The 27415-nt window shown below is 46.4% G+C and overlaps 1 protein-coding gene across 2 annotated transcripts in view; it reads left to right on the top strand.

Moving 5' to 3' along the window:
- The window catches only part of NCAPD3 (non-SMC condensin II complex subunit D3), a 39011-nt gene extending 11668 nt beyond the window's left edge, over positions 1-27343 (top strand). Inside the window, exons 12-35 of one of the 2 annotated variants that reach the window (XM_079763333.1) lie at positions 538-594; positions 854-940; positions 3379-3452; positions 4178-4312; positions 5568-5788; positions 8168-8359; positions 8707-8804; positions 8889-9004; positions 10236-10343; positions 12267-12381; positions 12476-12589; positions 14039-14277; positions 15450-15529; positions 18893-19030; positions 19275-19408; positions 19625-19824; positions 20907-21017; positions 22627-22806; positions 23362-23528; positions 23712-23854; positions 24885-24962; positions 26491-26565; positions 26651-26708; positions 26791-27343. In XM_079763333.1, coding sequence (XP_079619459.1) covers positions 538-594; positions 854-940; positions 3379-3452; positions 4178-4312; positions 5568-5788; positions 8168-8359; positions 8707-8804; positions 8889-9004; positions 10236-10343; positions 12267-12381; positions 12476-12589; positions 14039-14277; positions 15450-15529; positions 18893-19030; positions 19275-19408; positions 19625-19824; positions 20907-21017; positions 22627-22806; positions 23362-23528; positions 23712-23854; positions 24885-24962; positions 26491-26565; positions 26651-26708; positions 26791-26899 — 3029 coding nt within the window. In that variant the 3' untranslated portion in view covers positions 26900-27343. Of the gene's footprint in view, positions 1-537; positions 595-853; positions 941-3375; positions 3453-4177; positions 4313-5567; positions 5789-8167; positions 8360-8706; positions 8805-8888; positions 9005-10235; positions 10344-12266; positions 12382-12475; positions 12590-14038; positions 14278-15449; positions 15530-18892; positions 19031-19274; positions 19409-19624; positions 19825-20906; positions 21018-22626; positions 22807-23361; positions 23529-23711; positions 23855-24884; positions 24963-26490; positions 26566-26650; positions 26709-26790 lie in introns of both variants that reach the window. The other variant, XM_079763332.1, reaches the window with a different exon arrangement.
- The last annotated feature ends 72 nt before the right edge of the window (positions 27344-27415 follow it).

The following is a 27415-nucleotide window of genomic DNA, read 5'->3' as shown; positions in this document are numbered from 1 at the left end:
CAGGCTGAGGCATCTGAAAGGCCTATTTTATTTATTTATTTATTTATTTATTTATTTATTCATTCATTCATTCATTCAATATATTTTATTGATTTTTTACAGAGAGGAAGGGAGAGGGATAGAGAGTTAGAAACATCGATGAGAGAGAAACATCAATCAGCTGCCTCCTGCACACCCCCTATTGGGAATGTGCCCCCAACCAAGGTACATGCTCTTGACCAGAATTGAACCTGGGACCCTTCAGTCCGCAGGCCGACGCTCTATCCACTGAGCCAAACCGGTTAGGGCTGAAAGGCCTATTTTAGAGGTGAGACTGGTGGCTGCCTTCACTGTCGCTGTGCATTGTTGGGTATTGGCTGTATGGGGCCTAATATCCCTTTCAAATTCGTTCCCAAGGAGAACGTTATTAATTGTTAGCAGTTTAGAATCGGCCTTCTGTTCAGGCCTAATTATTTTTATTTTGATTCCTCTGTGAATATTTACTTAGGGTTTATGATACTCTGGCTTTTTCCCTCTAATCTCTCTGCTTATTTTTAGGTCCTACAATTTTAGGAATAGAGAGCCAGCCTGGTACTTTCCTGAGAAATTCATCAGGTAATGGATCAATATGCTTTCAAATATTGAATAATTGTCTTTTTATTTAAAGGACTAGCTGGATATTTGAAATGTGTTTTTCATCTCCATATTTTTCTATTTTCATATTGCACTTTTTTCCTTCATCAAAGAAATTGAGATTCACTTCAGTGATGATGTGATAACTTAAATGTGTACTATGCCATGCTTGCATTATTAAAAGGTGTAATAAATTTTTACCTTAATGACTGAGCCCTTTTTCTAATTTATTATTTTTAAGCTTTTTCCTGTCAGAAGCAGACACTGAACTCTGGAGACTCAGGGGTGATCAATACAGACAGCAGTGGTGAAACAGTTGGATCTAGGGGTATGTCAGATTTTATCACAATCAAATGCATAATAACTATAAGTAGAGTCTTAAAACCTTGGATTTTTTTCTGATTAATTCACCTTAAGAATTGGAGCATCTCTTTTTCTTAAAAGTGGAGTAATTTCTGTTTTATTATATCTGTACTTGATGTCCTTGCACTAGACTGTATTTAATTCTAAGATAAAGAATAAGCTACATTCCACTTACATGTACTAAACACCAGTATTTCTTTAACACTTGAGAGAATATTAGCAGATTATTTTATTTTCTTATTAAAATCAACTGTTGTGAACTGTTGGAATTACTGACCAAAAAAGGACCAGTTACTAGGGAAAGTGCAGTAGAGATTAAATTTGTGTTTGGAGAAAAGTCGTCACAAAAAAGGGAATAGATGAACAATACTGTGGGACCCAGTCTTGTTCCCCGTTTTCGTTCCTTGTTAATTTGTCTACCATGTCATCTTGACTCAGCCATCCCAGAGGTTACTTTTAATGCATAGTAGGACTGTGAGTCCAAGCTTCCACTGAAAAAGACAATTCTGAATTTATATTATAATTTCCCTTCCCCAACAGAATGAGCCATTTTTCAATGGGTCCTACATATCGTACGGAGTGATTATGGGGTCCTCCGTGGACTCCAGCACAAGATTCTGAACATAAGTGGTGCCTGATCACTTTCACTGACTTATTGAATCTGGGATGGTTTAAGTCTCCATGTGATTCAGGGGGAAAACAAACCTGTACTAGGCAGTGGGTAGACCTGGAGCCTGCTCAGATTCTGTTGCTCTCTGGCTGTAAGGTCTTGGGCATCTTTGTCATCTATAATATGACATCATAAAATAGTGGAGAAAACACTTACCACTATTAGAAATGAGAAGCAGTCTGAATTCTTGTACAGTTTTGTTACTAAATAGCTGAGTGACCTAAGACATGGAAGTCCTAACCCTTCCCTACCTTTCACAGGGGGCTGTTGTCAGAGTCTATAGAAATAAGGTTTAATGAAGTGATTTTAAAAGATGGATAAATAGATGAGAGAGAAAAGAGAGGGAATGTGTGTAAAGGATTAATTATATAATTAGATTTACTTGTTTATTTTAAAAACTTTTATATGGTCCCTTCTGTCTGTGCTGGGTATTGTAGATACAGACTTTAATAAAATAAAGTTTCATTTCTTAAGGAGCAGTGGGAGAGGCAGATATGTGTGTATATAAATTGGTGTTAATTTTTGTTTTCACATTTGGTAGGATTCTTCAGTAATGTCTGGACTTTTGTGCACCATGTGGGAAGTTTTTTTGTTAATTCAATATCTGTACTTGTTGTGGGTGTATTCAGACTATTTCTTCTTTAGTCAGTTTCCATACTTTATATCATTGTAGAAATTTGTCCACTTCACCTGGGTTACTTAATTTGTTAACGTAAAATTGTTCATAGTATTCTTTTACAATTTTTTTTTATTATTGCAAAGTAGGTAATAATGTTCCCTTGTTCATTCCTGATTTTACCTATCTGAATCTTCTCTCTTATTTTCTTAGTCTGTCTTAAAAGTTTGTTAATCTTGTTACCTTTTTCAAGGAACTTTTTAATTTCATGTATTTCCTCTGTTGTTTTCCATTCTCTAGTTCATTTTTTATTTGTTTTCTTGGGGATCAGCAGTTCTCAAAATGTGTTTGAGTCTCTCAGTCTACTTCAACATATCCTTGAAGTTAATACTGCTTTCATAATAATATCAAGACATCGTTCGCCTCTGCTCTCTAATTTTCCCACAAGTGTAAGTTGAGGTTTTCCGGAGATCCCATGACATGAAAGTCACAGGTTGAGGGCTGCAGAGATGAGAATCAGCTCTCTTCTTATTAAGTCAGACATTAAAAGAATTTGCAAAAACAGTGCCATTCTTTTTAGTTTTTGTGTTTTGGTGTTTTGTTGTTTTTTTCTTGCAGTATAATTATTTTTTATCTTAAATATATATTCTTCATAGTGGCATGTCTAGTTTTTAAATTCACATTTAAAAAAGCTCTTAGGAATCTTTAGTAATTTAAATAGCGCAAATTGGCCTGTGATTGAAAAGTTTTAAAGCTGCAGGTATTTAGTAATATTATTTTATTTAGTCTTTTAAAAACTCATGGTTTAGATACTTCTAGTTGTAGTTAAACAAAATAGAAGATCTAGATAATTTATTTAAAATTTTAGGCATAGGAGCCAGGATTTAAAACTGAATTTTTAATATTCCAGAATTTTTGCCCTTTTTTTACACAAATTTTGCCTTTTTCATTATTGTGAATAGCTAATTATTTGAAATGTTTTTATTTCTACCTCATTTCATACTCTGATTTAAAACAAGCGTATTAGTCAGTTTTTTAGAATTTGTCGGTATTGCGTGTGAGATGTCAGATCTGTATAGTCTGTCTCAGACTCTAATGAGGGGCATTTCCTCAGCAGAAAGGTGTGTCATGGCCATGCTGAGAAAGAGAATCCGGGATGAGAAGATCAACGTGAGGAAGTCTGCGCTCCAGGTGTGTTCTTCCTGACATTCTTTAATGCACTCTCTCTTTTCATTTTTAAATAAATTTTTATTGATTTCAGAGAGGAAGGGAGAGGGAGAGAGAGATTGGAACATCAATGATGAGAGAATCATTGATCGGCTGCCTCCTGCATGCCTCCCACTGGGGATCGAGCCCATAACCCTGGCATGTGCCCTTGACTGGAATTGAACCTGGGATCCTTCAGTCTGCAGGCCGATGCGCTCTCTTTTTAAGCACTCAGAAATGCAAGAGAATATTTTAAAGGTCCCTCTGCCATATTTGTTATTTAATTTGCTTTTCACTTAACATTAGTTCATCTTGATCCTGTTATGTCTAAATTATATAGATGAACTAAGGATTATCTGATTTTAAGCTTTCCCACTGGGTTGCTTGCTGGCTTTTCAAGAATCATGAATTTATATCCTTAATGTCATTTTTTACAGTAGGGATTCTTAGCTTAAGGCCATGGACAGATTTTGACTGAAATTGTTTGAAAATACTTGTGTGTATAAAATGTATGTCAGATTTTCTCTGGAGAGAAACCTTAGCTTTCATCAGATTCTAAAAGGTGGGATGCTCGTGGGAGGAGGGATGGATCTTTGACCTTAAAGATGTCAAGAACCAAGAACTTGAAGGAAGTATTTTTGTGTGTATTTGCCTATTTGCCCGCATACCACGCATGCATCATCACTTCATGTTGTGTGTGCACTTTCTAGGTATTGGTGAGTATTTTGAAGCACTGCAGCGTGTCGGGCATGAAGGAGGAGCTTTCAATTCTTCAGGAACAGTGCCGGGACCCTGCCGTATCTGTCCGGAAGCAGGCCTTGCAGTCTCTCACTGAACTTCTTATGGTGAGGGGCTTCTTATTATGTGTCTAATGCATGGTGTTTTACATTAAAAATCAATTCAGCATAGTAATTGCTTTTTGCTAAATATTAAGTTGACCAGTAGAAACTCTACCAAGTCTATTATACAGTGTAAGAGAAAGGAAGAAGTATCTTTTACTTACATATGATAGACTGCATTTCATATTAAATGTAATTATGAACTAATGCTAGAGAACGCTAATGGTTAGCCTTTTTAAAAAATATATATATTTTTATTGATTTCATAGATGAAGGGAGAGGAGAGAGAGATAGAAACATCAATGATGAGAGAGAATCATTGATTGGCTGCCTCCTGCACACCCCCTCCTGGGGATCGAGCCCACAACCCAGGCATATGCCTTTGATCGGAATCGAACCTGGAACCTTTCAGTCCGCAGGCTGACGCTCTGTCCATTGAGCCAAACCAGCTAGGGCTAGCCTTTCTTGACTTAAGCTCAAATCTCACATAGAAATATGAATTTTAAAATTAATTTGGTTAGGCCAGAGGCCTAGATTAATTTTTGTTCATTAAGACCTGTATAGATGATATCGCCAAAAGAGCAGTACCAGTGATCCTAGATATAATTTACTTCTGCCAAGTAATTCGCTCTTGAAGAATTTTAAGAGCATGGTTTCCTCTTGTTTCGTGATAGAAGGCATAGAGCAAGCAATATGTATTTTTACTTTCTCTGGTAGCACTTATTCTAATTACTTCTGGGATAAATATTTATTATTTGATCTTGAATTACCAAAAAATGCTGATTTATTACTAATAACAATAATTTTATAAGTTTAAAATTTCAGTATGGACTGATTTACAATAATTGCATATTGAACTTTGTTTTTACATATCGTTTGAATATTGTGGGTCTTCGGGTTTTTTGTTTGTTTTATTAAAGGGAGAGGGAGAGAGATAGGAACATCAATGATGAGAGAGAAGCATTGATTGGCTGCATCCTGACAACTCTCACTGCGGATCAAGCCCGCAACCCGGGCATGTGCCCTGACCGGGAATCAAATCATGACTTTCTGGTTCATAGGTCTACGCTCAACCACTGAGCCACGCTGGCCGGGCTGTAGGTTTTTTGTTTTTTTGTTCTTTAACTTTATGATCTATTTATAATTGTGTGTGCAGCTACTTTTAACATGTCTCAAAACATTGATCACAACTTTACTGATTTGTAGTTACACTTCCAATAGGGTTAGACTCTTTGTGACTTCCTGATTTTAACTCCTAAAGGCCCACCCTCGATGTGCCCAGATACAGAAAGCCTGGCTGGTGGGGATCACCCCCGTTGTGATGGACTCGGAGAGCACGGTGCAGGAAAAGGCCCTGGAATGCCTGGACCAGGTCCTGCTGCAGAACATTAAGCACTTCAATAAGTTTCACAGTGGAGATGACAGCCAGGTGCTGGCTTGGGCACTGCTTTCTCTCCTTAGTACAGAAAGCCAGGAACTGAGGTATGTGAATTATGCCTTACTTTCCTTAGCGAAGGCTCTGAGGGTTTTTCTTAAGAAATTTCTGTATTCATCTTGGAAAGCTAGCTTTCTAAATGACGGAGTAGATTTGAAGCCTCAATGTTGGTCTCTTTTTCTTGACCTAATTCAAATCGCAGCATTTTTGTGGTGACTGCTTTTTGCGAAGCCTTTGATCACTTTCTTTGCTTTTCTCTGAGTGTCCTCCCCTTTTAACTTGGTGTCTTAATACATATGTAATAGAAAACACTGTGGATATGGCATATTAATATTAACTTCCTCAATACTAGTTATTTTGAAAGATAACCTCCCAGTCTTTACAAGTTAGACTTTTCCTGACATTTTATCGGACTGGTTGACTTAAAGGACACTGCAGTCTTTTTTCCACATGACAACACGGGTTGAATGCTCAGTGCACAGTGAGCACTGCGGTGAGGGGGTAGCGCCTGAGTGATAACCTTGAACCTGTTCTGCAGGAGTCCTGGAATTAGTGTGTGCTTGTGCCACCTTGACTGTTTTTCCTTTCCTTTCTTTAAAAATTGTACAAGAGCTCTAGCTGGTTTGGCTCAGTGGATAGAGCGTCTGCCTGTGGACTGAAGGGTCCCGGGTTTGGTTCCAGTTAAGGGCACATGCCTGGGTTGCAGGCTCGATCCCTAGTGGGGGACATGCAGGAGGTAGCCGATCAATGATTCTCTCTCATCACTGGTGTTTGTATCTCTCTCTTCCTCTCTAAAGTCAACAAAAATATATTTTATAAAAAAATTTAAAAATTGTACAAGAAACACTTCCCTATTTGTTTACAGTAGTTATGAAGGAGTTATGCAGTAAGGATAAGAGACTTAGTGTCATAAAATACTGTTGTGGCCCTGGCAAATCACCTTAGTGTTCTGGGTCTTTATTTCCTAATTGGTAAGAGCAGCCAGTTGGATTACGTGATCTCTTAAGGTCATGCAAGTTTGGTATTAAAACTAACTGAAAATCACCCTACCTCGTTTGGCTCAGTGGATAGAGCATCAGCCTGTGGAATGAAGCGTCCCGGGTTTGATTCTGGCCAAGGGCACATACCTCGGTTGCGCATAATGGGGAGTTATGTTTAATGGCTACAAAGTTTCTTGGGATTAAAAAAAGAAATGTTCTAGAAATGGATGATTGCACAGCAGTGTGAATGTATTTAAGGCCACTGAATTACACTTAAAAATGGTTAAGATGATAAATTTTATGTTATGTACATTTTGCTATAATTGAGGGGGAAATTTTTTTTGCCCAAATTTTGGAAAGAGTGGGTAGAATTAGGGGCTTAAGTATAAGAAGTTTTGGAATAGCCATTGTAGGAAATGAACTAGGGTCATCAGTTCTCAAAGTGATGCATTCATGAGCTCAAACTGTTTTGATCATAATATTAAGATGTTCTGTGCATTTTCCACATTTATTATTTCTAAGTAGAGTTTTCCAGAAGCCATACAGTGGTGTTGGGACAGATTGAGTGCAGAGGCAGAAATGAGAGCCCACCTGTCTCCTGTTTCAGCCAGACTGTAAAGAGATTTACAAAAGAGTAAAACAATACCATTCTCCTGACCAAGTTATCTTGTTTCAAAAAGATAGTTGTTTTTGTAAAACAATGCATTATTTATGTTAACATATAATTAATTGGCTTATTCTTATTTTAAATGAATTGATAAATATTTTTAAATTTCTCATTCTTTTTTTAAAATATATTTTATTGATTTTTTACAGAGAGGAAGGGAGAGGGATAGAGAGTTAGAAACATTGATGAGAGAGAAACATCGATCAGCTGCCTCCTGCACACCTTCTACTGGGGATATGCCCGAAACCAAGGTACATGCCCTTGACCATAATCGAACCTGGGACCCTTCAGTCCGCAGGCCAACGCTCTATCCACTGAGCAAAACTGGTCAGGGCTAAATTTTTCATTCTTAATTCCTAGCATGGCAAATGTAGATGTAACATAAACAAAAGCATTTCAAGGTGGACAGTAATTTTTAGGAATTTCAAAGGGCCCTGAGATGAAAAAGTGTGAATGCCACTGAGCTAGGAAATCAATGACAAAAATAAAATTATTGAGAACCAAACGTAGGGCTAGTTCAATAGAATTCTGTTAACTTTTATAAACAAAATCTTATGAAATTTTATCATTTGCTTTAAAAATAAATACTTGATGAGGGCAGAAATAAATGTGCCTTATTGCGTATAATAAAAATTAAAAAGATACCTAGTTTGGTAGCAAATGTGCCAGAGGGATCCCGGAGCAGCAGCAGCTGATATCCTTTTACTGAATGAGCTGATCTCACCAGTTTTGTATATTTATAGTTACCATTCTGCTCTCCCATCTTTTTTTTTTTCCAGCCGCTATTTAAATAAGGCGTTTTATATCTGGTCCAAGAAAGATAAATTCTCATCTGCTTTTATAAACAACATGCTATCCCACACTGGCACGGAACATTCTGCACCAGCCTGGATGCTGCTCTCCAAGATTGCTTGCTCATCACCCAAGCTCGACTACACCAGAGTAATTGAGTCCTGGGAGGAAATCAGCAGGTATGCATGCTTATAACTGAAATGGATTCACTAAAGACTCTTGTAGATAAAGCTGATGGATTCACTAAAGACTCTTGTAGATAAAGCTCATGCCTTAAGGAAATGGGCTATTTTGTAGCTGTTCATATACACACTTCTTTAAATTCAGGCTGAAACCAACATGAAAGTAAGAATCACTTTTAAGCTTTCAGTTTACTCTTTGTCCAAGTATTTAAGTGCCTTAATGCTCTTACATCATGAATCCAAAACCACGCTACCCAGGTATTAATAATCCAGAAGAGAAGTATTTTGTGGGCAGCGATGTTTCCTTTGGCTCTATGTTGACATTTCTTCTGTCCTTTTCTTAGTCAACAGAATCCCAATGCAAACACCTTAGGACATATTCTGTGTGTTATTGGGCATATTGCAAAGCATCTCCCGAAGAGCACCCGAGACAAGGTGACCGGTGAGTGTCCATTGGGGAATCTTGAAAAGGCATTGCCTCTCACTTTTAAGCAGTTAAACTTCAAGGGTTTGCCTTCTCTTTTAGATGTTGTCAAGTGTAAGCTGAGTGGATTCCACTGGTCTCTAGAGCTGATCAGCTCAGCTGTTGATACGTTGCAAAGGCTCTGCAGAGCATCTGCGGAGACACCTGTGGAGGAACGGGTATGCTACACTCCTGGATGTTTGTCACTTGTGTGTACTCAGTAGGCAGATCACTCTGTTTTGAAGTTGGAGAAGTGTTCTCTTTAGAGAACCTGTAAGGATGGGTAGTCCCAGTAGCCGTTACTACAACAGAAGGAAACACTTGATATGACAGGCAGTCGGCATTTCCCAAGAAGATCTTGGCTGCTAAAGGCATACAGTTCTCTTAGAAAGTCAGCACCTTGGTGGAGACTTTGCAAGGTTATCTTTTAATAAGCTGTAGGCTAAACGCTTGGGATAGCTTTGTATATCCTCCTTCACATCCACCCGCATTTCAAGAATGCATCATATGATTTTCCACCTGGTCAGGGGGTTGCTTCCCGACCAGAAGGTTTCTGATCATAGTTAAGTCATAATCCTAGAAAACACCCACCCTGTTCCTATAAGGCTACATTACACTACCATCTCATTGTATCGTGTCCACAAAGCTGCCCGGAGCCTATAGCTAATGGGTTTAGGATGGGATCAAACTCCCTCCCTAGCTAGTGTGGTTAGATGTGTGGGCCAGAGGTGGTACCTCTTTGAAGTTATTTTAACTAATAAGAGACACTGGAAAAAGTCGCGGATGAATAAATTTCAGAAGAATAACAACTACTCGTTTTTATTATGCCTATTTATTACAGTGTCAATTCACCATCTACATATGTCAGAAGAATGGCAGTATTTTTATTGTTGAAGGAGCACTGCTATTATAGATCTCTTATAAATTAGTGCACTAGAGCTTCCCAAACACATGATGTTTGCTCTTATAGGGCAAATGTTGAAAGAAATATTATTTTTATATAACAGATATATATATATATATATATATATATATATATATATATATATATATATATATATATACACACACACACACACACACATACAGGGTGGGGCAAAAGTAGGGTTACAGTTGTGAGTATACAGAACATTTTATTCTGTGTTATTATTTATTAATTACTGTATTACTTTTCATACGAGCAACTCTAAACCTCCATTTGCCCCACCCTGTGTAATTCTTTATAAATTTCACTTCGCCCATTGCCAGATTGCTGAAAGAACAAAGGTACGAAAGCACAATGCCTGGGTCTTGCATGGCTTACGGTTTATACATTTGAAGCTCATACAGTTTCTTGAGAAAATTGTGTTTCCTGAATGGTCTGATGTAGCTGTACAGACTCCTTCAGAAATGACCTTTGACTTGCCTTAGGAGTTACTGAATCAGGTGTGCGAGGGTGTCCTCTCCACCTGCATGCACTGCCTCTCCAACATCGTCCTGAAGGAAGGTGGAGCTGGGAATATGGATGAGGACCTGTTGGTAAGTAACTACTTTTCTTAACCATTGGATTCCTTTATATCGGTTGAGGGTTTTTAACGATGTCTTTGTAATGTGCATTTATGTTACTATCAGCAAGAAAAGGATTTTCCTAGCATAGAACTTACTCTTTTCTTAGAAGAGTTTTTATTGATGAGCTATTCATTTTCTTTTCTCGTACTTATTATCTGGGGAAAACCTGATGGTATACACTTCCTCCAGGTAGATTCTATGAGATACCTAATCCAACAGGGGAAACAGTAAGTTGTTGTGTGCTTGGTAGAGTCTGGCTTAGAAATAATGTGAGAAAATAATAAGGCGAGTATACGTTTTTGTTCTTCGGATGGGTTTGTTTGATTTTAAAATTCTCATGTGTCTGCTGAGGTTTTTGAATATCAGACCATAGAACTAGCGAGGAGTGCTGAGCCGTTCTAAAGCCACGTCTAAAATAAGATGAGGAATTTGAAAACACACATGACTTTGGAGCAGCAAGATTGTCTGACATGCATCCTTGCTTTGAAAAAATTGGGCAGCGCCAGGGATTCCTGTGAGCCAATCCATGTGGAGCCTGTGTTCTGATTCGAGTGGCTGTCCATCAACAGAACATGTTGTGGTGATTCTGACTCCAACATCCGACACTGGTTAATAAAAAAAACAAAGAGCTTGTTTTTTATGTCCTTTAGGATAGGCCATTGTTTCACCAAAATTGGCTGTTTCCCTCATCCACTTGGAAACTAGTAGAGCAGCTCTGGTCTGTGTTCGGTTCCTGCGTTGCCACCTGGCACTTGTGCCACGTGATGGATGGAAGAAGACGCGTTTGGATTTGTTAGAAGGGAAGACCATTTGTGTCCGAGGCATTACTATGCACACGGTTCAGTAATGACAACATCACTATCGATGGCATTGGACGTGTTAGGTCAGAGGGCCGCCCGGTGTAGGAGGGGCCTGCCCCAGGCTCTGGAGGGGCTTACTCTTCTAGCTCATGTGGCAGTCACTGCCCAGACTCAGAAACAGGTTGTTATCACCACCCGGTTAAAGATGTCACCAAACTCTGCCCTTTCGTAAAATGTATATGGAGACGTTTTACCCTGTAGATATGGTTTCCTTCACTCTTCTTTAAAGATGATTTAAATATCTCTTTAATTCACTAACAGATAAAGTATGTTCAGGGTTTGTTGTTTTTTAAACACAAACTTCTTATTAGCTCTCTTAATTTAAAATAAGACCCTTTTGGGGATTATGAAAAGCAGCGTTACCTAGCTGTTCACCTGTGTGTCCTTGACAAACACACAGTAGTGGTGCCTCTGAGGAAGCAGTGCTGGTAAGGTTTTGGTCGGAGTCTAAATAGTAAAGTACTTGGGGGACAATTTGGAAATATGTTTAAAAATGTACAACAGTTTATATGTCCTTTAACCCTGGATGTCACTTTTAAGGAAGCAGAACTTATCTAAGGGTACAGAGGGCCCTGGCTGGTAGTTCAGTTGGTTGAAGCATCGTCCCATACACCAAACGTGTCGGGTCCAATCCCCAGTCAGGGTTCATATGGGAGGTGACTGATTAATGTTTCTCACCTCTTTCTCTCTTTCTCTCTCTCTCCCTCTCCCCCTCTCCCTCCCTCTCCTTCTCTCTCCCCTCCCTCCCTCTCTCCCTCTCCATCTCCCTCTCCCTCCCTCTCTCCCTCCCTCCCTCCCTCTCTCCCTCTCTTTCTTTCTCTCTTTCATCTTCTCCCTTCCTCTCTCTAAGCATGTCCTCGGGAGGGTAAGGATTGTGTGTTTTTTTTAATCATCTGAAATGGCTCTGAAAAAAACACTCCTTTTCAATGTGGGGGACAAAAATAGTACTCCACTAACATGTCCTTAATCTATAGGTAGGGTTGATTTTTTCATTATTGCTTTATTTTTACTGCAAAACCAATTTTCTTCACAGGTGAAGTATATTTTTACCTTAGGAGATATAGCCCAACTCTGTCCAGCCAGAGTGGAGAAGCGAGCCTTCCTTCTGATTCAGTCCATCGTAGCTTCTTCTGCGGATGCGGATCACTGTAAGGCACTTAAACTTATCCTTTGCGGGTGCTGTCTGAAGCCTGGGCTAGCCCCTGGAGTGTTGTAAATAAGCCCCCTTTCCTTCCCCTGCAGTAGCATCCTCCCAAGGTAGCAGCGATGACGCCCCAGCCTCCCAGCCACCAGCCCCGGTCAGAGGCTCCTCCGTCATGCCTTCTGTGATCCGAGCACACGCCATCATTACCCTGGGTGAGCAAGAGTGGCCTGTGGGGCAGCACCCTTGTGCGGTCTAGTTCCCTGGGTAGCTTTTTGTCTTACGGAAGCCAGCGGTGGGTTGTACTCTGCTGAGCATATACTTACTCCAGCTCTTGGGAGCTTTGAGGCAATTCTGTAGGAGCACCCAATGCTGCCTAGGACACCAGACTCCAGACCCTCCCTGGAGGGAGCTTTGGTTTTTAGGTTAATTTGTTTCAGTTACCGTGTTTCTGCGATTTACTTGTTTATACTCATGATGTAGCACCTTGAGGTCTCTTCATCAAGTACTGTATGCCATGCAGTACACTGAGTTCCAGGAAGGAAAAAATAAATTTGCAGTTTAGTTTCTAAAAGGAGATGGTTTATGTGATGTTTTCCAGAGCTGGCAGATGCCAGCTCAAATTAATGGTAATCTTGAAAACATGAACCCCTGTTTATAAATTGATTCTTTTTTTCTTTAGTGTGATTGTGTATTTTATGCTGGATAAGAGTCATGAATGTTTTTTGTAATAATGTGGGGGTTTTTTTACGTCTAAGAATTATAAATAAGAACAAAACATTCCCCAGGCCACACAACACACACACACACACACACACACCACAAACAAATTCAACAATAGCCTCTTTCTCCGAATGAAAAAGAAATAAAATAAATGAGTTTACCATTCTTTTCTAACTACCCAACTCAAATTTCAAGTTCATTATTAATTTTATTGGTCATATTCCAGGTCAGTAGATAACTCCAAAATTCAACTGTTGACTTCAAAAGGAAGATAATTTGCCCAGGCTGGTGTGGCTTAATTGGTTGGAGCATTGTCCCCTGCACCCAAGGGTTGCGGGTTCGATTCCCGGCCAGGGCACATACCTAGGTTGTAGGTTTGATCCCTGGCCCCAGTCAGGTTACATAAGGGTAGCAGCTGATTGATGTTGCTCTCCCCCCACCTCCTTTCCCCTCTCTAAAAGATGGTGAGCGTGAATAAAAAAACAAACGGAAGATAATTTTACTATAGTGAAGGAATATACGTATATATCATGAGATCCGGAAGGGATGGGGGAGGTGTTTTTTCTTAAGCTATTCTGAATTTTCTAATATTTAATATGGGTCTGTCTACCTTAGATATTTTTTTTAAAATATATTTTTATTGATTTCAGAGAGTAAGGGAGAGGGAGAGAGAGAGAGAAACACCAATGATGAGAGAGACTCATTGATCAGCTGCTTCCTGCATGCCCCACAATGGGGATCGAGCCATGACTTCCTGGTTCATAGGTCAACACTCAACCACTGAGCCATCTGGCCACGCTGTGTTTGATTTTCTTGTGTCGGTTGACATGATGCTTTAACTTTGATTACATAAAACTCATTGCGACATATCTGTGGAGAAAGTGCAGGCGTCTGCCTGGTTAGCACGGAGGAGCGGCTTGACTTACTCTCTTCTGTGATAGGTAAGCTGTGCTTACAGCATGAGGATCTGGCAAAGAAGAGCATCCCGGCCCTGGTGAGAGAGCTGGAGGTGTGCGAGGACGTGGCTGTTCGCAACAACGTGGTCATTGTCATGTGTGACCTTTGCATCCGGTACACGGTCATGGTGGATAAGTACATTCCCAATATCTCCATGTGTCTCAAGGACTCAGACCCCTTCATCCGCAAGCAAACGCTCATCTTGCTTACCAATCTCCTGCAGGTTCGTATGAGAACAGACCTGTCATTCTTCTCCCTCCACCGGTGCTCTGCTGAAGGGAAGATGGGAGTAGCATAGGAAATGTGCTGCTTTGTAGTAGAATCCAAAAATAACGAGCCTCATCTTTGGTTTATAAAACACTCACTCTGCTAATGTTCTGTACAGCCTTTTAAACAGATCATTATTCCCTAATACTTGTTTTGGGTGTTTGCTCGGATATCCTGTCAAGCAGCATAAATGTTCAGTTTTGCCGATAAGCGCCATGTAGAGAAAAGTGCACTCAGTAGACTGGGAGGTCTACCAGTTCTGTTGTTCTTGACCTTGGAGCAGGTCAGTGTTCTCAGACATACCATCTTCGCTTGTGAAAGGAGGGTCACAGGTTTCCCCGCGTCTCACCGAGCCGCTCCGCTAGGCGATAGGGCATTTCAGTGTGGGAAAGAGCTTAGCAGGCTCAATGTGAATCCTCCTGTGTAATGCTCTGCGTGCTGAGACTGCGGGTGGGCACAGGCACACCTGAGCGTGGGTGGCACAGGCAGACCTGAGGGCGGGTGGCACAGGCACACCTGAGCGTGGGTGGGCACAGGCAGACCTAAGGGTGGGTGGCACAGGCACACCTGAGCGTGGGTGGGCACAGGCAGACCTGAGGGTGGGTGGCACAGGCACACCTGAGCGTGGGTGGGCACAGGCAGACCTGAGGGTGGGTGGGCACAGGCAGACCTGAGGGTGGGTGGCACAGGCAGACCTGAGGGTGGGTGGCACAGGCAGACCTGAGGGTGGGTGGCACAGGCAGACCTGAGGGTGGGTGGGCACAGGCAGACCTGAGGGTGGGTGGGCACAGGCAGACCTGAGGGTGGGTGGGCACAGGCAGACCTGAGGGTGGGTGGGCACAGGCAGACCTGAGGGTGGGTGGCACAGGCACACCTGAGCGTGGGTGGGCACAGGCAGACCTAAGGGTGGGTGGGCACAGGCAGACCTGAGGGCGGGTGGCACAGGCAGACCTGAGCGTGGGTGGCACAGGCAGACCTGAGTGCTGAGACTGCTGGCGGACACACACAGACCTAAGTGGCTGACAGGTGTGAGGTTAAACCAAAGGAAGTTAACAGTTGGGTTTGTGACTGAATACTTTTGAGGCTTATGTATTAATAATCCTCATCGTGCCATTTCCCTTCGCACAGGAAGAATTTGTGAAGTGGAGGGGCTCTCTGTTCTTCCAGTTTGTCAGCACTCTGATAGACTCACACCCAGACGTCGCCAGGTACATCTTCCCTCGCGTGCAGGCAGCTCTGACGGGCCTGGCCTCTGGTCTTCATTAGGTCTTTCTTTAAAGGTGGTTGCCAGCGGAGTTCATTAGGATTCAGTGAGCTTCTTGGCAGTTGCCCAAAAATGAGCAGATTTTCTTAAACACTAAGCTGTATAACAAAGTTTAATTTGCATACAAGTTTATGAAGAAAAACAAACTCGTTCAGATTGACCAGTAAATAATCTCCGCATTGACCACATTTGCGAACACTGTTCACTCTTCCTAAGCGGGGATGTGCCTTTGTCATAGGAAACTATAGAATAGTAGCCATTAATGTTGACTTAACTGGGTTGATTTCTAGGCCAATAAAATGTGAGTTTTGATAAAGAGTTCAATTGCTTCTAAGTGCAGAAATTTTAAGAAGAAATGCTAGGAGCGAAGACACAATTGCACAGTATGAAACGGAGTATACAAATTACAAGGCTTCTTGGAAATGGCTGTTTCTTAAGAATTGGAAGGGAAGGCAATTGCTTTGCCACTTAATTCCTGTCGTTCAATAATTTTTTAAAAGATTTATTTTTAAAGGTTGAAAAGTGATCTCACAGAATTTGCTAACCTAGGTTATGTTGTATGAATAATTCCTCTTAAAGCAGATCTTCAGTTAGAAAATAGATTATTGAATACCATGGCAAAAGCTACCCCCATGGGGAAGAGGTGTTTATAGATTCATTAACTATAAATAGCTTATAATAATGGGTCCCTCTGGTTCTAAATATGGTTACCGGTGATTTACTTTGAGTTCCCTGGGGGAATTTCTGCTGTTTCCTTTAGGTAGAATTTTCCAAGATGGAACATTAGACATCGTAAACTAGTAGAGGTTAATGTTCCAATTAACACTGTCTAGAGCGGCAGTCACCAACCTTTGGGACTTCACGGACCGCCTGTGGTCTGCGGACCACCAGTTGGCGACCGATGGTCTAGAGTCAGGCAAAAAGCTAATGTTATTTTTCTCTGTTTACACAATTGGGAAAGGGACCAGGTAGCTGTGCAGTGCCCCTGACCTTAACCTGCTGCCGCAGACTGGCCCTTGGGCTCTCCTCAACGTGTGGCCTAGGAGCAGGCGTGCTTAGGAGTGCCTGGCAGGCTCTAGGTCAGTGATGGGCAACCTTTTGAGCTTGGTGTGTCAAATTTCGCCAAAAAAACTGAGCATAACTCGGGTAGTGTGTCACTTTGAGGAAAAAACATTATTTCGCAAATGTTTCATCCTCAGGAGCAGCAAATGTTTCATCCTCGGCATGCGGCCGCCTCAGAATTGAACCTGGGACCTTTCAGTGCTGACACGCGTGTCATAGGTTCGCCATCACTGCTCTAGGTGATGAGCCTGGTGGTGAATCGGTCATTGAACTTGCAGTTCTGTTTTTCCCACGTTTGTCAGCTCCTGTACATATATGTTAAGAAGAGCATTGATTAGTGTGTAAAATATACACAGAACTTGTGCAAGTGCTCAGAGCATGATTCAGAAAGAAATTAGAAGGACAGATAGATGTTTACACTATAGTGAGATTATCAGTGTCTCCTAACGTTTCCATATTTCCCCCTTAAATCTTTCCATTTTATCTGATTCTGGGTTTGTTTAAACCGTGGTTCCAATGTGGACCACGCTTTTCGGTTTCGCTGTCATTTAAATGAGTCTGTTCCCCACTTTTAGGCCACCAGTCAGGCCTGTCTGCTTGCATTAGACACATTACTTTTTCCACATGTCTCTGCTAACCCGCTCTGCCAAAGAGACTACAGTGGCAGAGCCTATGGAATTTATTTTTGGTCTAACTGGATTTCCTGAAGATTCTGGCATGAGCAAATTTGCATGGCATTCTTAATTGGTCATATGGTGATAAACCCAAAATTTGGGGGCTACAGAATTGTCTGATATATTTTTCCCTATGCCCACTGGATTGTTCCATTTAACTTGGTAAATGCAGAAGTATAAGGAGGTGGGGCCAGAGAGATTTTGAGGCAAAAAAAGTGACTAAGATAATGGACCACTGAGATAGAAAAGGCAGTGAAGAGAGATTGCTTGGTTTCAACCTCATGATTTCTGAACTACCTTCTGACCTTTAATTGGTTGTGTGCTGTGACTGCAGTGGATTTGAATATTAGCCTAAGGAGAAACAGCGGGGGTAGGCACTCCCTGGCAAGTCCTAATGGATTCTGCACCAGGAATGAAATGTTCGGCTTGTCCTTGTCCCTGCTCCTCTCGGGTGGGAGCCCCGTGGGGCTCCTGTGTAGGTGGAATTTGCACTGAACTCTGAAAGGAAAGGGAAGCGTCGGTGTGGGCCGTGTGAGTGGGTCAGAGCCAGCCCTGGCCCACGCTAGGTTGACCCCTGGGCAGCAAGCAGCGCCCTGGCTGGTCTCACCTGCTGCCGTGACAACACAGGGCTGTCAGGGAGCCTGAAGTTGGACAGCCTGGCGTCTGTCCGTGTTCTTTTGGCTTGGGAGACCGCTAGATTCTGCGCTTCAGATTGGCATGGCGCTGGAGACGGCGCCCCACTGGGCCGCAGGGTGCGTGTGTGCTAGATGCCTCTTCCAGGCTGGGCACAGGAGGAGGAGGGCCCAGGGTGGGCAGAGGCTCAGAGCTCAATGTCCTCGCTGCCTGTGGAGGGTACTTGTCCTGCTAGACCACCCACACGGAGGGGCGCGGCTCTTTAGTTAATCCGATTCTTGAAAAAAGTTGCAGTTACTTAAAAAAGTTGCAGTTTTTGCTCATGATTGTGGGCAACAGACTTCAGGTCGGAGGAGGGGTGTGGAAAGGGGGGCCAGTGCCCACTTCCAGGGGGCTGCGCTCACTGCGTCGGCCTTCCGGACCACGGGCTCTGCCTTGCAGCAGCAGCTTGGGGTAGGTGTTGTTTTTCTCCGTTTGAAGTGTAGCTGACACCGTCTTAGAATTTCGAGAGGAAACCTGGTAGAGAAAGGCTGTGCGGGCCTTGCTGTTGGGCAAGGATGACAAAGGAAGCGAATTCCGACCTTGTTTCTGATGCAAAAGAAGCTGCTTGGTGAGAAGATTTAGTCCCCCTTCCCCTAATTCAGTTCCCCTGTTCTGCAGAGTTCTTGTTAGAATTCTCTTGGCCCGTGGTCAGCAAACTGCGGCTCGCGAGCGACATGCGGCTCTTTGGCCCCTTGAGTGTGGCTCTTCCACAAAATACCACGGCCTGGGCGAGTCTATTTTGAAGAAGTGGCGTTAGAAGAAGTTTAAGTTTAAAAAAATTGGCTCTCAAAGGAAATTTCAATCGTTGTGCTGTTGATATTTGGCTCTGTTGACTAGTGAGTTTGCCGACCCCTGCTCTTGGCTATCTGCTAATGGCCGACGGGTTTCTTTTGCAGTTTCGGGGAGTTTTGCCTGGCTCACCTGTTACTGAAGAGGAATCCTGCCATGTTCTTCCAGCACTTCGTGGAGTGTGTTTTCCACTTTAATAACTACGAGAAGCATGAGAAGTATAACAAGTTCTCCCAGTCGGAGAGGTCAGTGCGCTCCGCGAGAGCAGGGCGGGCAGGGAAAGGGGTGGGAGGTGGGGAAAGGGCTGCCCGCATCCTCCTCCCGGGGTCGCGGCTTGTCTTGGCCGGGCCCCGCACGTCACTCCACTTGTGCCCGTGGTCCAAGGGGCCTGCTGGTGACGCGCACGCTCCGGTGGTGGCTGTGAGATGCTGGTGAAGTCCGGCCCTCCTTGCCCAGGTGATGTGGTAAAATTGTCCTGTTTTGCCCTAGAGAGAAGCGGCTTTTTTCGCTGAAGGGAAAGACAAACAAGGAGAAGCGGATGAAAATCTACAAGTTTCTTCTAGAGCACTTCACCGATGAACAGCGATTCCATATCACGTCCAAAATCTGCCTTGACATTTTGGGTAGGCATGCCGTGTTTGGGATAAAATGTCTGTTTGAAAATGGAATGCTGTGTTGCGAGGGGCCCGGCAGGTCCGGAGCCAGTGGGGCCCTGGCCCTCCAGGAAGATGATGCCTTTTGTCCCGGACACCACCTGTGCCCGCGCACCCCTGGCAGCCGGCGTGCTCTCTGGCGCCGAGGCCGCGGGCTCAGGAGCCGGTCTCTGTGCTCTCTCCCAGCATGCTTCGCGGATGGCGTCCTGCCCCTGGACGCGGAAGCCAGCGAGCTCCTCTCAGATGCCTTTGAGGTCCTCAGCTCCAAGGAAATCAAGCTCTTGGCGATGAGATCAAAGCCAGACAAGGACCTGCTCATGGAAGAAGACGACGTGGCCCTGGCCAACGTGGTCATGCAGGAAGCCCAGAAGAAGCTCATCTCACAGGTGAGGGTCTGAGATTTAGTCCCCCTTCCCCTAATTCAGTCCGTGTGGGTGGTCTGGCGAGTCCTGTCCATCCCCTCCCCATGCGCGCCCCCCCCCCGCCGCCATTCTCAGCAGGGGCCTTGATGCTCCCAGATGGTGATCATGCGCCCACGTCTCTCGTGAGCGGGAACCCGTTCCACTTGCCTGCCTGGATGTGCCACCGGCATCTCAGACTTCCTGTCCTAACCCAGCTGCCGTCCCTCTTCCTCCTCCTCGTCACTCTTTCCCGCAGTCTCCCGTGGTGGGAAGGGCCCGGCGCTGCCCCAGCCCCAGGCTGCATGCCAGGCACGGTTTCCTTCGGCCACGGTGGGTGTGAGTCACGTCCGGGGCGGCTGGTTGTCGGCGTTGTCACCAGGCCCCAGGCTCTGATTCCCGTCTCCCACCTGAGCCCACAGAATAGCCTGACCGCACTCCCTGTGTCGTTTTAGCTCCCAGACCCACCTCGCTCACGTCGCTCCTGGTTCTGCATGTACGTGAGCCTCTGCCCTTCCCGATCATACACAGTGAAGAATATGAAGGCTGGGTCAAGTCCAAGTCACGGACTACCCAAGTGCATAACACTTTCCTAAATATACTCAAAGTCACACAGAGAGAGAGGGCGATATGGGGCTGACTGCCTTCACGGCCAGCCGTGCTGGACCGTTGTCCTTTCACCGACACGAATAAACCTGTGTCTTGGAGCCGCCACCACGCCCTCCGTCCCTTCCGAAGGGAGGAGCTGAACGGAGCACTGAATGTGGAGCCGGGGTCTGCGGTGGGGTCGTGTGGAGGTTGGGAGCTTTTGGTCAGGTTATTCAACGTATTTCTAGTCCCTTTTTCTGGTTTAGAAAGTAAGAATACGTTCATTTGTGCCCTACTTTGCCAGCTCTCCTGGGTTTGAGGTAATGCTCGCAAAGCCGCCTGCACAGGCCCCAGGACCATAATAAAGCATCAGAGGTAGGCTCGCGCCGTCTACCAGGTCTGCCAGGCAAAGCCCGCGGCCAAGGAGCAGCCGCCCCGCAGCGCTGCCCGCGTCCCTGAGACGCGCCTCTGTGTCCCCGCAGGTGCAGAAGCGGAACTTCATAGAGAACATCATCCCCATCATCATCTCCCTGAAGACCGTGCTGGAGAAGAACAAGGTCCCGGCCCTGCGGGAGCTCATGAACTACCTCAGGGTAAGACGCCCTGTGCTCGGGGTGGGTCTCCCGCCCCGGCTCACTGCTCGGGCGGCGGTGCTGCTGGGGCTGCTGCCGAATGCCTAGGACTGAACGTGCCCGAAGCCAGTGTCACGCTGGTTAGAACTAGAGCAGCCAGGCAGGCCTTTGGCGCTGGGGAGTTTGCCCATAGGTTCCACGAAGCGGAGCGTGTGCCCTTGACCAGGAGCAAAGTGATCACTTAGTTCCTTCTGCTGAGGGGGCGAGTGGGAGCTGGTCACTAAGCTTCACTGGGGAGGCTTCCCTTTACCACCGTCTGATGGACGAACCACGTAGCTGCCCATGACCTGCAGCCGTTGGGGAATACGGATCAGTGGCCAGGCTGCCCTCGCCGGCCACGGAAAGTCTGTCTGCTGTCTACGCAGCCGCTGTGTGAACACTTTCAGAGCAGACGTAGCTGACGCCTCAGGCCTGAGCGAAAATCTTAACTCTCTCTGTCTGCTATTTTACTCCTCAAAAAACGCTGAGCATTTTTTTCAAAAAGAGCTACAACAAAAATCACATTGAATATACTCTTTATCCTAAGGAAGTTAAGGTGGAAAAGATAGGCTCATTGTCTGGGAAAAAATGAGACCTTCCAGTTGTTTCTATATTCCTATTGCCCTGTATTAAACCTCAGAAAAGAAAGAGAAAGAGCTCAGAGCCGAAGTAGACAGAACGAGCCTCCCTCCCGTTGCTGAGCCCCCGGCTCCCGCCGGGCCCCGGCTGTATTTGAGCCTCGTGCTCCTTCCTCGGTCCTAGCAGCTGCCGTTCTCCTTCGACCTGGGCCCCGCTCGCGGCGGCGGCTGGAGAGGTCCATTCACCTCCTGCCCGTTGTTGGGACGAGCTGGGGCTACGTTACATCTTTTCCTCCCTCTAACCCTGTGAGGCGAGCTGGTTTCCTTCTCCCTGCAAAGGGGCTTCGTCCTGTGCAGCCCCCTTTAAGACCTGAGCCATAGGTTTCCTGTCACATCTTCAGAAGAGGACACCGGTGGGACTGTAAGCCATGGCCGCTTCCTCTGAGGAAGCTGGTGTGGACAGAGAACCCCCTTCAGACTGGAGTCCCCGGCTCCAGAGGCCTGAGTGGGGACAACGCCATGTCTCCCCTCCCCACCTCACCTCTGCGTGAACTCCCAAGGGGCCTGCCTCAGTGACAGTAAGAGATCCTTGGAACTGGTGATGATCCAGAGCCAAGCCAGATCACCCACACACGTCGCTCTTCCCATGCCAGCCTTCAGGAGTAGAAAGGGGGAGCCCCGTTAAAGCTCTGCTGTAGGCTAAGATCGTGGGGGTCCATGTCCTTTCTGCCGTCAGGAACCTGGGACGTTACCTGGTCACTGGCAGAGGGACACTCAGCTCCCAGGAGACTGGAGCTCTGATGCTCCCTCACGGCAGGCTCACTGCTGGTGTGCAGCGCAGTTGGCTCTTTCCTGGGAAACACCGCCGGGTTTATTGGCTTGTTGGTAGCTGTGATAGGAACGGTCCTCTCTCAGCAAACTGTCTTCCCCTTCCTGTCACGGTTCCTCAAGTCGTGTCGGGAGCTTACGTTCTCATTCGAGGGAGCACTGAGGTGCCTGTGCGTCTGTTTCAGGAGGTGATGCAGGACTACCGAGATGAAATCAACGATTTCTTTGCCGTCGACAAGCAGCTGGCGTCAGAACTCGAGTACGACATGAAGAAGTACCAGGAACAGCTGGCCCAGGAGCAAGAGCTGGCGAGACAGGCAGATGCACACAGGGCGGGAGGTGCTGACGGGGCCCAGGCCGTGCAGGTGGGTGAGCAGCACGGAGGCTGACCCCCGGCCGTCTGCTCTGCTGTGCGTGTAGCAGGGGCAGGTCTGAGCCCGGCTTCGGGCCTGCGTGTGGCCCGCTGCGCGTGGTTCGTGGCAGGCAGGGAGCTGGGTCACTCCAACTGGCCTGGCAAGTCCTTTCAATAATAGTTTGGGGAGACGTGTGAGTGCCCAGCAAGCAGGCTGGCAGCAGGCTGTCCGACCGGTGATCAGGGTAACGCCTAGATACCTAGATCTCCTGAGGCTGCGTGCTTGTTTGCCGCCCTCCCAGCAGTGCCTCCCAGTCGGCAAACTCATTCTGCAACTTGGGGTGTTTCTGGGGGAGCCTCTGCCCACCTCCCGACGCAGTGTGCTGCCTCCCTGAGAGTCCAGCGGATCTGCTGCCTTAAAAATGATGAGGACAAACGGACGTTCTCCTTTTCTCTGTAATAGTTGCTAACAGTGCTATTCCACTTACCCTGGGCTGGCATGCTTTAAAATAGATGCCTTATGGACGCTCTCAGAGCGTGTAACGATTCTTTTTTTCTTCTCTGACAGGTTGCTCCAAGTTTAGAAATAACGCCAGCTTCTGTCGGCCAAGAAAATGCCACTGTACCCCGTGGTGCGAGCCAGCCCGCAAAGCCCGGGCCCAGCGCTGGCCCGGCACCGCCTGGGCCTCTGTCCGCGGAAGCGGGGCAGTCCAAGAGGCCCGTGCCCAAGGCCAGGTACGAGCCAGAGTCCGTCAGCCGTTCCCACCAGGCGTGTGCGGGCCGAGTGTTGCCGTTGTGTTTGCTGATACTTAGTCTGCGCGCCCCCCTTCCGATGAGAAATGGGTGTGAATGAATGGGTGGCGCCTGCAGTGTGCTCAGCCTTGCTTCCCGCCCAGCATGGCGTGCTCTCCTCCGCAGGTCCTTGTCCCTCAGTACCATCGCCATCCTGAATTCCGTCAAGAAAGCCGTGGAGTCCAACAGCCGGCGTGGGACTCGGAGCATCGGAATGCTGCCGTTCACTTTAAATTCGGAAAGCCTGGACAGAGCGCACACTCGCCGCGGTGAGTCCCGAGGCAGCCCCGCAGGCTGGGAGCCACGCGGGTCCCGTCTCCCTCAGTGAGATCACAGGCTGAACCGCAGGACAGGCCTCCTCTCGTGCCTCTTAAGATACTTTCTGTTTTACTCTCTTTAAAACGAAACACTTGGGGGCTTAGGGTTATAAGTCACAAAACAGTGCATGTTTGTGATAAAAGGTTTGGAAAAGATGGTGAAATAGGAAACTCACCCATAGGAGGGAGGTGTTTATTCTTGCAGCCTTTCTCCTCTCTGCACACGTGGGCTCGGCTTTATTTGTAAAATCACGGTCTCGGTGCGCGTTCTGTCCCTCCGCCTTTCAGGACGTTTCTCCCAGTCGCCGTGCAGCACCGTGTCATGGGGCAGCACATAACCTATTGATTACTGCCCCGTTTTTGGACATGGAGGTGCTTTTCAGTGTTGGGAATAACGTCACAGTAAACCTTGCAGACAGCCTGGTACCTGACGGCTCTCGACAGCGTCACACCATCTTCCGTCCTTCCCTCCACGTTACGCTCCTGCCGTTTGCCTACTGGAAACACTGGTTTTCTAATTTTCTATTTTCTAGACCAGTGGTCAGCAAACTCATCAGTCCACAGAGCCAAATACCAACAGTACGATTGAAATTCCTTCTGAGAGCCAAAAACCAACTTCTGCGCATGGGCCACGAAGTTTCAATCGCACTGTACGTGCGCACCCGCACGTGGTATTTTGTGGAAGAGCCACACTCAAGGGGCCAAAGAGCCGCATGTGGCTCGCGAGCCACAGTTTGCCGACCACGGATCTAGACGAAAATGGCTGTGGTTCTCATTCCCATTCCTTTGATCCCAGTGGGAATGGACATTGTCCCTCCTGCTGTCTTTTTGCACCTTTCTGAATGACCTCTTCATCAGGACACTCTGTATGGGATATTAACCTTATCACGTTTCTTATAGATGCTGTTTCTCCTTTAGTTGCTTTGCTCTGGGACATGGCTTTGGGTTTTTGAACAGAGCGGCCTTTCTCATTGTATCCTAGCCTCTTCGTACAGCCTGGAGCAGGAGTCCAGTGGAGCCATTGACCCCGTGGCCAGACGCGCCATCAGCACCCCTGAGAGTAAGTCCTGTGGGGGCGAGCTGGCTCCCCGCCTGCGGCCCTGCTGCAGAGGTGGCAGGAAAGCCCCCTGTGCGACGTTCTCTCCCTGGTCAGCAGCCCTGTAGTGCGTGTGTCGGACGGAATGTTCCGGAATAATTAGCACAGGTAGTCGTCATTCACAACAACTGGACTGAGCCCCAGCTGCACTCGCAGGGCTCGTCCAGGGGCCGTGACGTGAGAACGCGGTTCCACTGCCCACAGCCGGGAGGCGTCCTCGGACACAGGCCCCTCGCGCAGCTTCTCTGGGCAGCACACTTCCTGGCTTCCTGGTTCTAGAGCCCACACCGCCCTCCTGCCCCACTCCCACGCGGCTCCATGTGCTCAGCCAGCCCTGCTTTGTCCGAGGCCCACTCCGTCAGCGGCGGCTCGAAGGGTCCCTGCCAGCTGGGCCGAGAGCCTGTGTGCCCACTTCTGTGGGTGTTTTTTAATGTCCTATCCTTTCCTTTTATTTCAACGGGGAAACGAGTTAGAAGTGCAGTGTTTTATAGCTTCTTTTTATCTCAAAACCCATAAGAACCATAATTCTGTCAAGAAATCCTCTTGACAAAATCTATAGTGTAGTTTGCAGGTGTCTCCGCGTGCCCCCACCGGGTCTCCCGCCACCTGCACCCCAGCCCTCGGCGGTCCTCTCCGAGTCCTGGGCAAGCCCTGCTCTGCCTGACATGGGGCTCGCACGTGGCATGTCCTCACCCTCCCTGCGAGGATAACAGCTAATCTATTATAGTAGTTGCTAACACATCTGTAGCACAAGTACTGTGTTGAGGACTTAACATAAATGACCGCACTTAATCCTGACCTTTGTATCCTGTTTGAGAGGTAAAAACACTTGGGGTTCCTAGAGCAGTGCCCACAGCTAGGAAGACACAGCCAGAATTCAGACCCAGGTTCTGATTCAGTCTCTGTTCCCATTCTGCTCTCCTGCCCCCTGAGGGTGAATCGGAAGGGGAGGCCATAGGGGGAACCCCGTAATAGGTCAAGGGTGAGATGAGGGAGGAGAGCATGTGGACTAGAAGGTAGGAGGGATGGGACTCAGCTACTGATTAGACGTGGTGAAGGAGCTAAGGATGCCTGGCCCTGCCAGTGTGGACAGAGCTGATTGGATGAGCACATGCAAGCAGCTGAGGAGTGGAGGGAGTGAGTGGGTGAAGCAACTTGGGGAGTTCTGGGAGGTGCAGGCTCGGGAGGCAGGCCCGATATGGAGCTGGGGGTTCCTGGCATATGGACTTTGGGTGGTGGGAAGCCGCAGACAGGGAGCGGTGGGTGCTCAGGCACCAGCACAGCAGCCTGAGGAAGGGAGTGGTGGAGGAGGGAGTCGGACCACGGACGGGAGGGAGGGAGGTGGGAGCTCCAACACCGTCGGGTCGTACAGAAAGGTCAGGTAACCTAGGCCTGCGGGCCGCTGGGCCTCACAGTGGCCGTTACTGACTCCATTACTGACCTTGCTCGGTGACTTCGTTTGCTGTAACCCTGCTGTTTTCCCTCCGCCCAGAGACCATCGGTGACGTCACGTTTGAAGCGGGAGTCAGCTACATCGGCACACCCCGGACCCCCTTTCCCGTCAGAGGCAAGTGCCCCCCCCCCCCCCCATCTGATGCCTTAGCCATCTGGAGTCCTGGGAGTCTAATTGTTTGTGTTTGACTTCCTTTCAGAGAAAATTGAAGCCCAGAATCAAGGAAATACTTTATGTTTATCATCGCCTGATAAGCCGTAAGTTGAGCATGAGTCCCTTTCACAGTCGTTTCGTCAGTTTTTTCTTAGTTCCAGAGTGAGTGTATCTTTCCCTCCTTAGGCCTCCGCAGCCTCCACAGTGGAATGTGAAGTCTCCAGCGAGAAATAAAGACAACCCCGTCCCCGGCAAGAGGTCCCTCCGAAAGACCCCCCTGAAAGCAGCCAACTAGAACAGGGCCTGCAGGGCATGCGGGAAGCGGGGCTGGGAAGACATCTCTGCTCGGGGACAGGCGCCGTGTCCCTTCCCGGAGCCCCGGGCGCCTTCGTTAGGTACCCCAGCACCTGTGCTGTGACTCCAGCTGGTTCCGTTTCTCCAGGAGTATGTGGTAAAAATTGTAAAATAATAGAGAAATGTCTTAGCTGTGTAACGTTTTATCTTTGCTCCATTTGGAAGGATCAGGCCCGTTCTGATGGTCCCTAAGGAACACAGCGCGACACATTGGCTTTCTCGTGTACAAATCCAACCTCTTAGCTGATATGAATCCTTTCTAGTGGATAGTTCCCTGTGGGTGTGACAAGATTTTTATTGTAATATTTTTCTATTCTTATTTATGAACTGCACATTTAAAAAAGTGTACAGCTTTCTAAAACAATAATAAAGCATAAATACAGCCTTTTAGTATTCTATTGCAATAGAATTTTTTTTTTTTTTAGAACAGGGCTTTTATTGGTAGTTATTTCAATTT

The sequence above is a fragment of the Cnephaeus nilssonii genome (assembly GCF_951640355.1).
Source record: "Cnephaeus nilssonii genome assembly, chromosome: 22".
Classification (NCBI taxonomy): domain Eukaryota; kingdom Metazoa; phylum Chordata; class Mammalia; order Chiroptera; family Vespertilionidae; genus Cnephaeus; species Cnephaeus nilssonii.
This window is presented reverse-complemented; position numbering and strand designations above follow the sequence as displayed.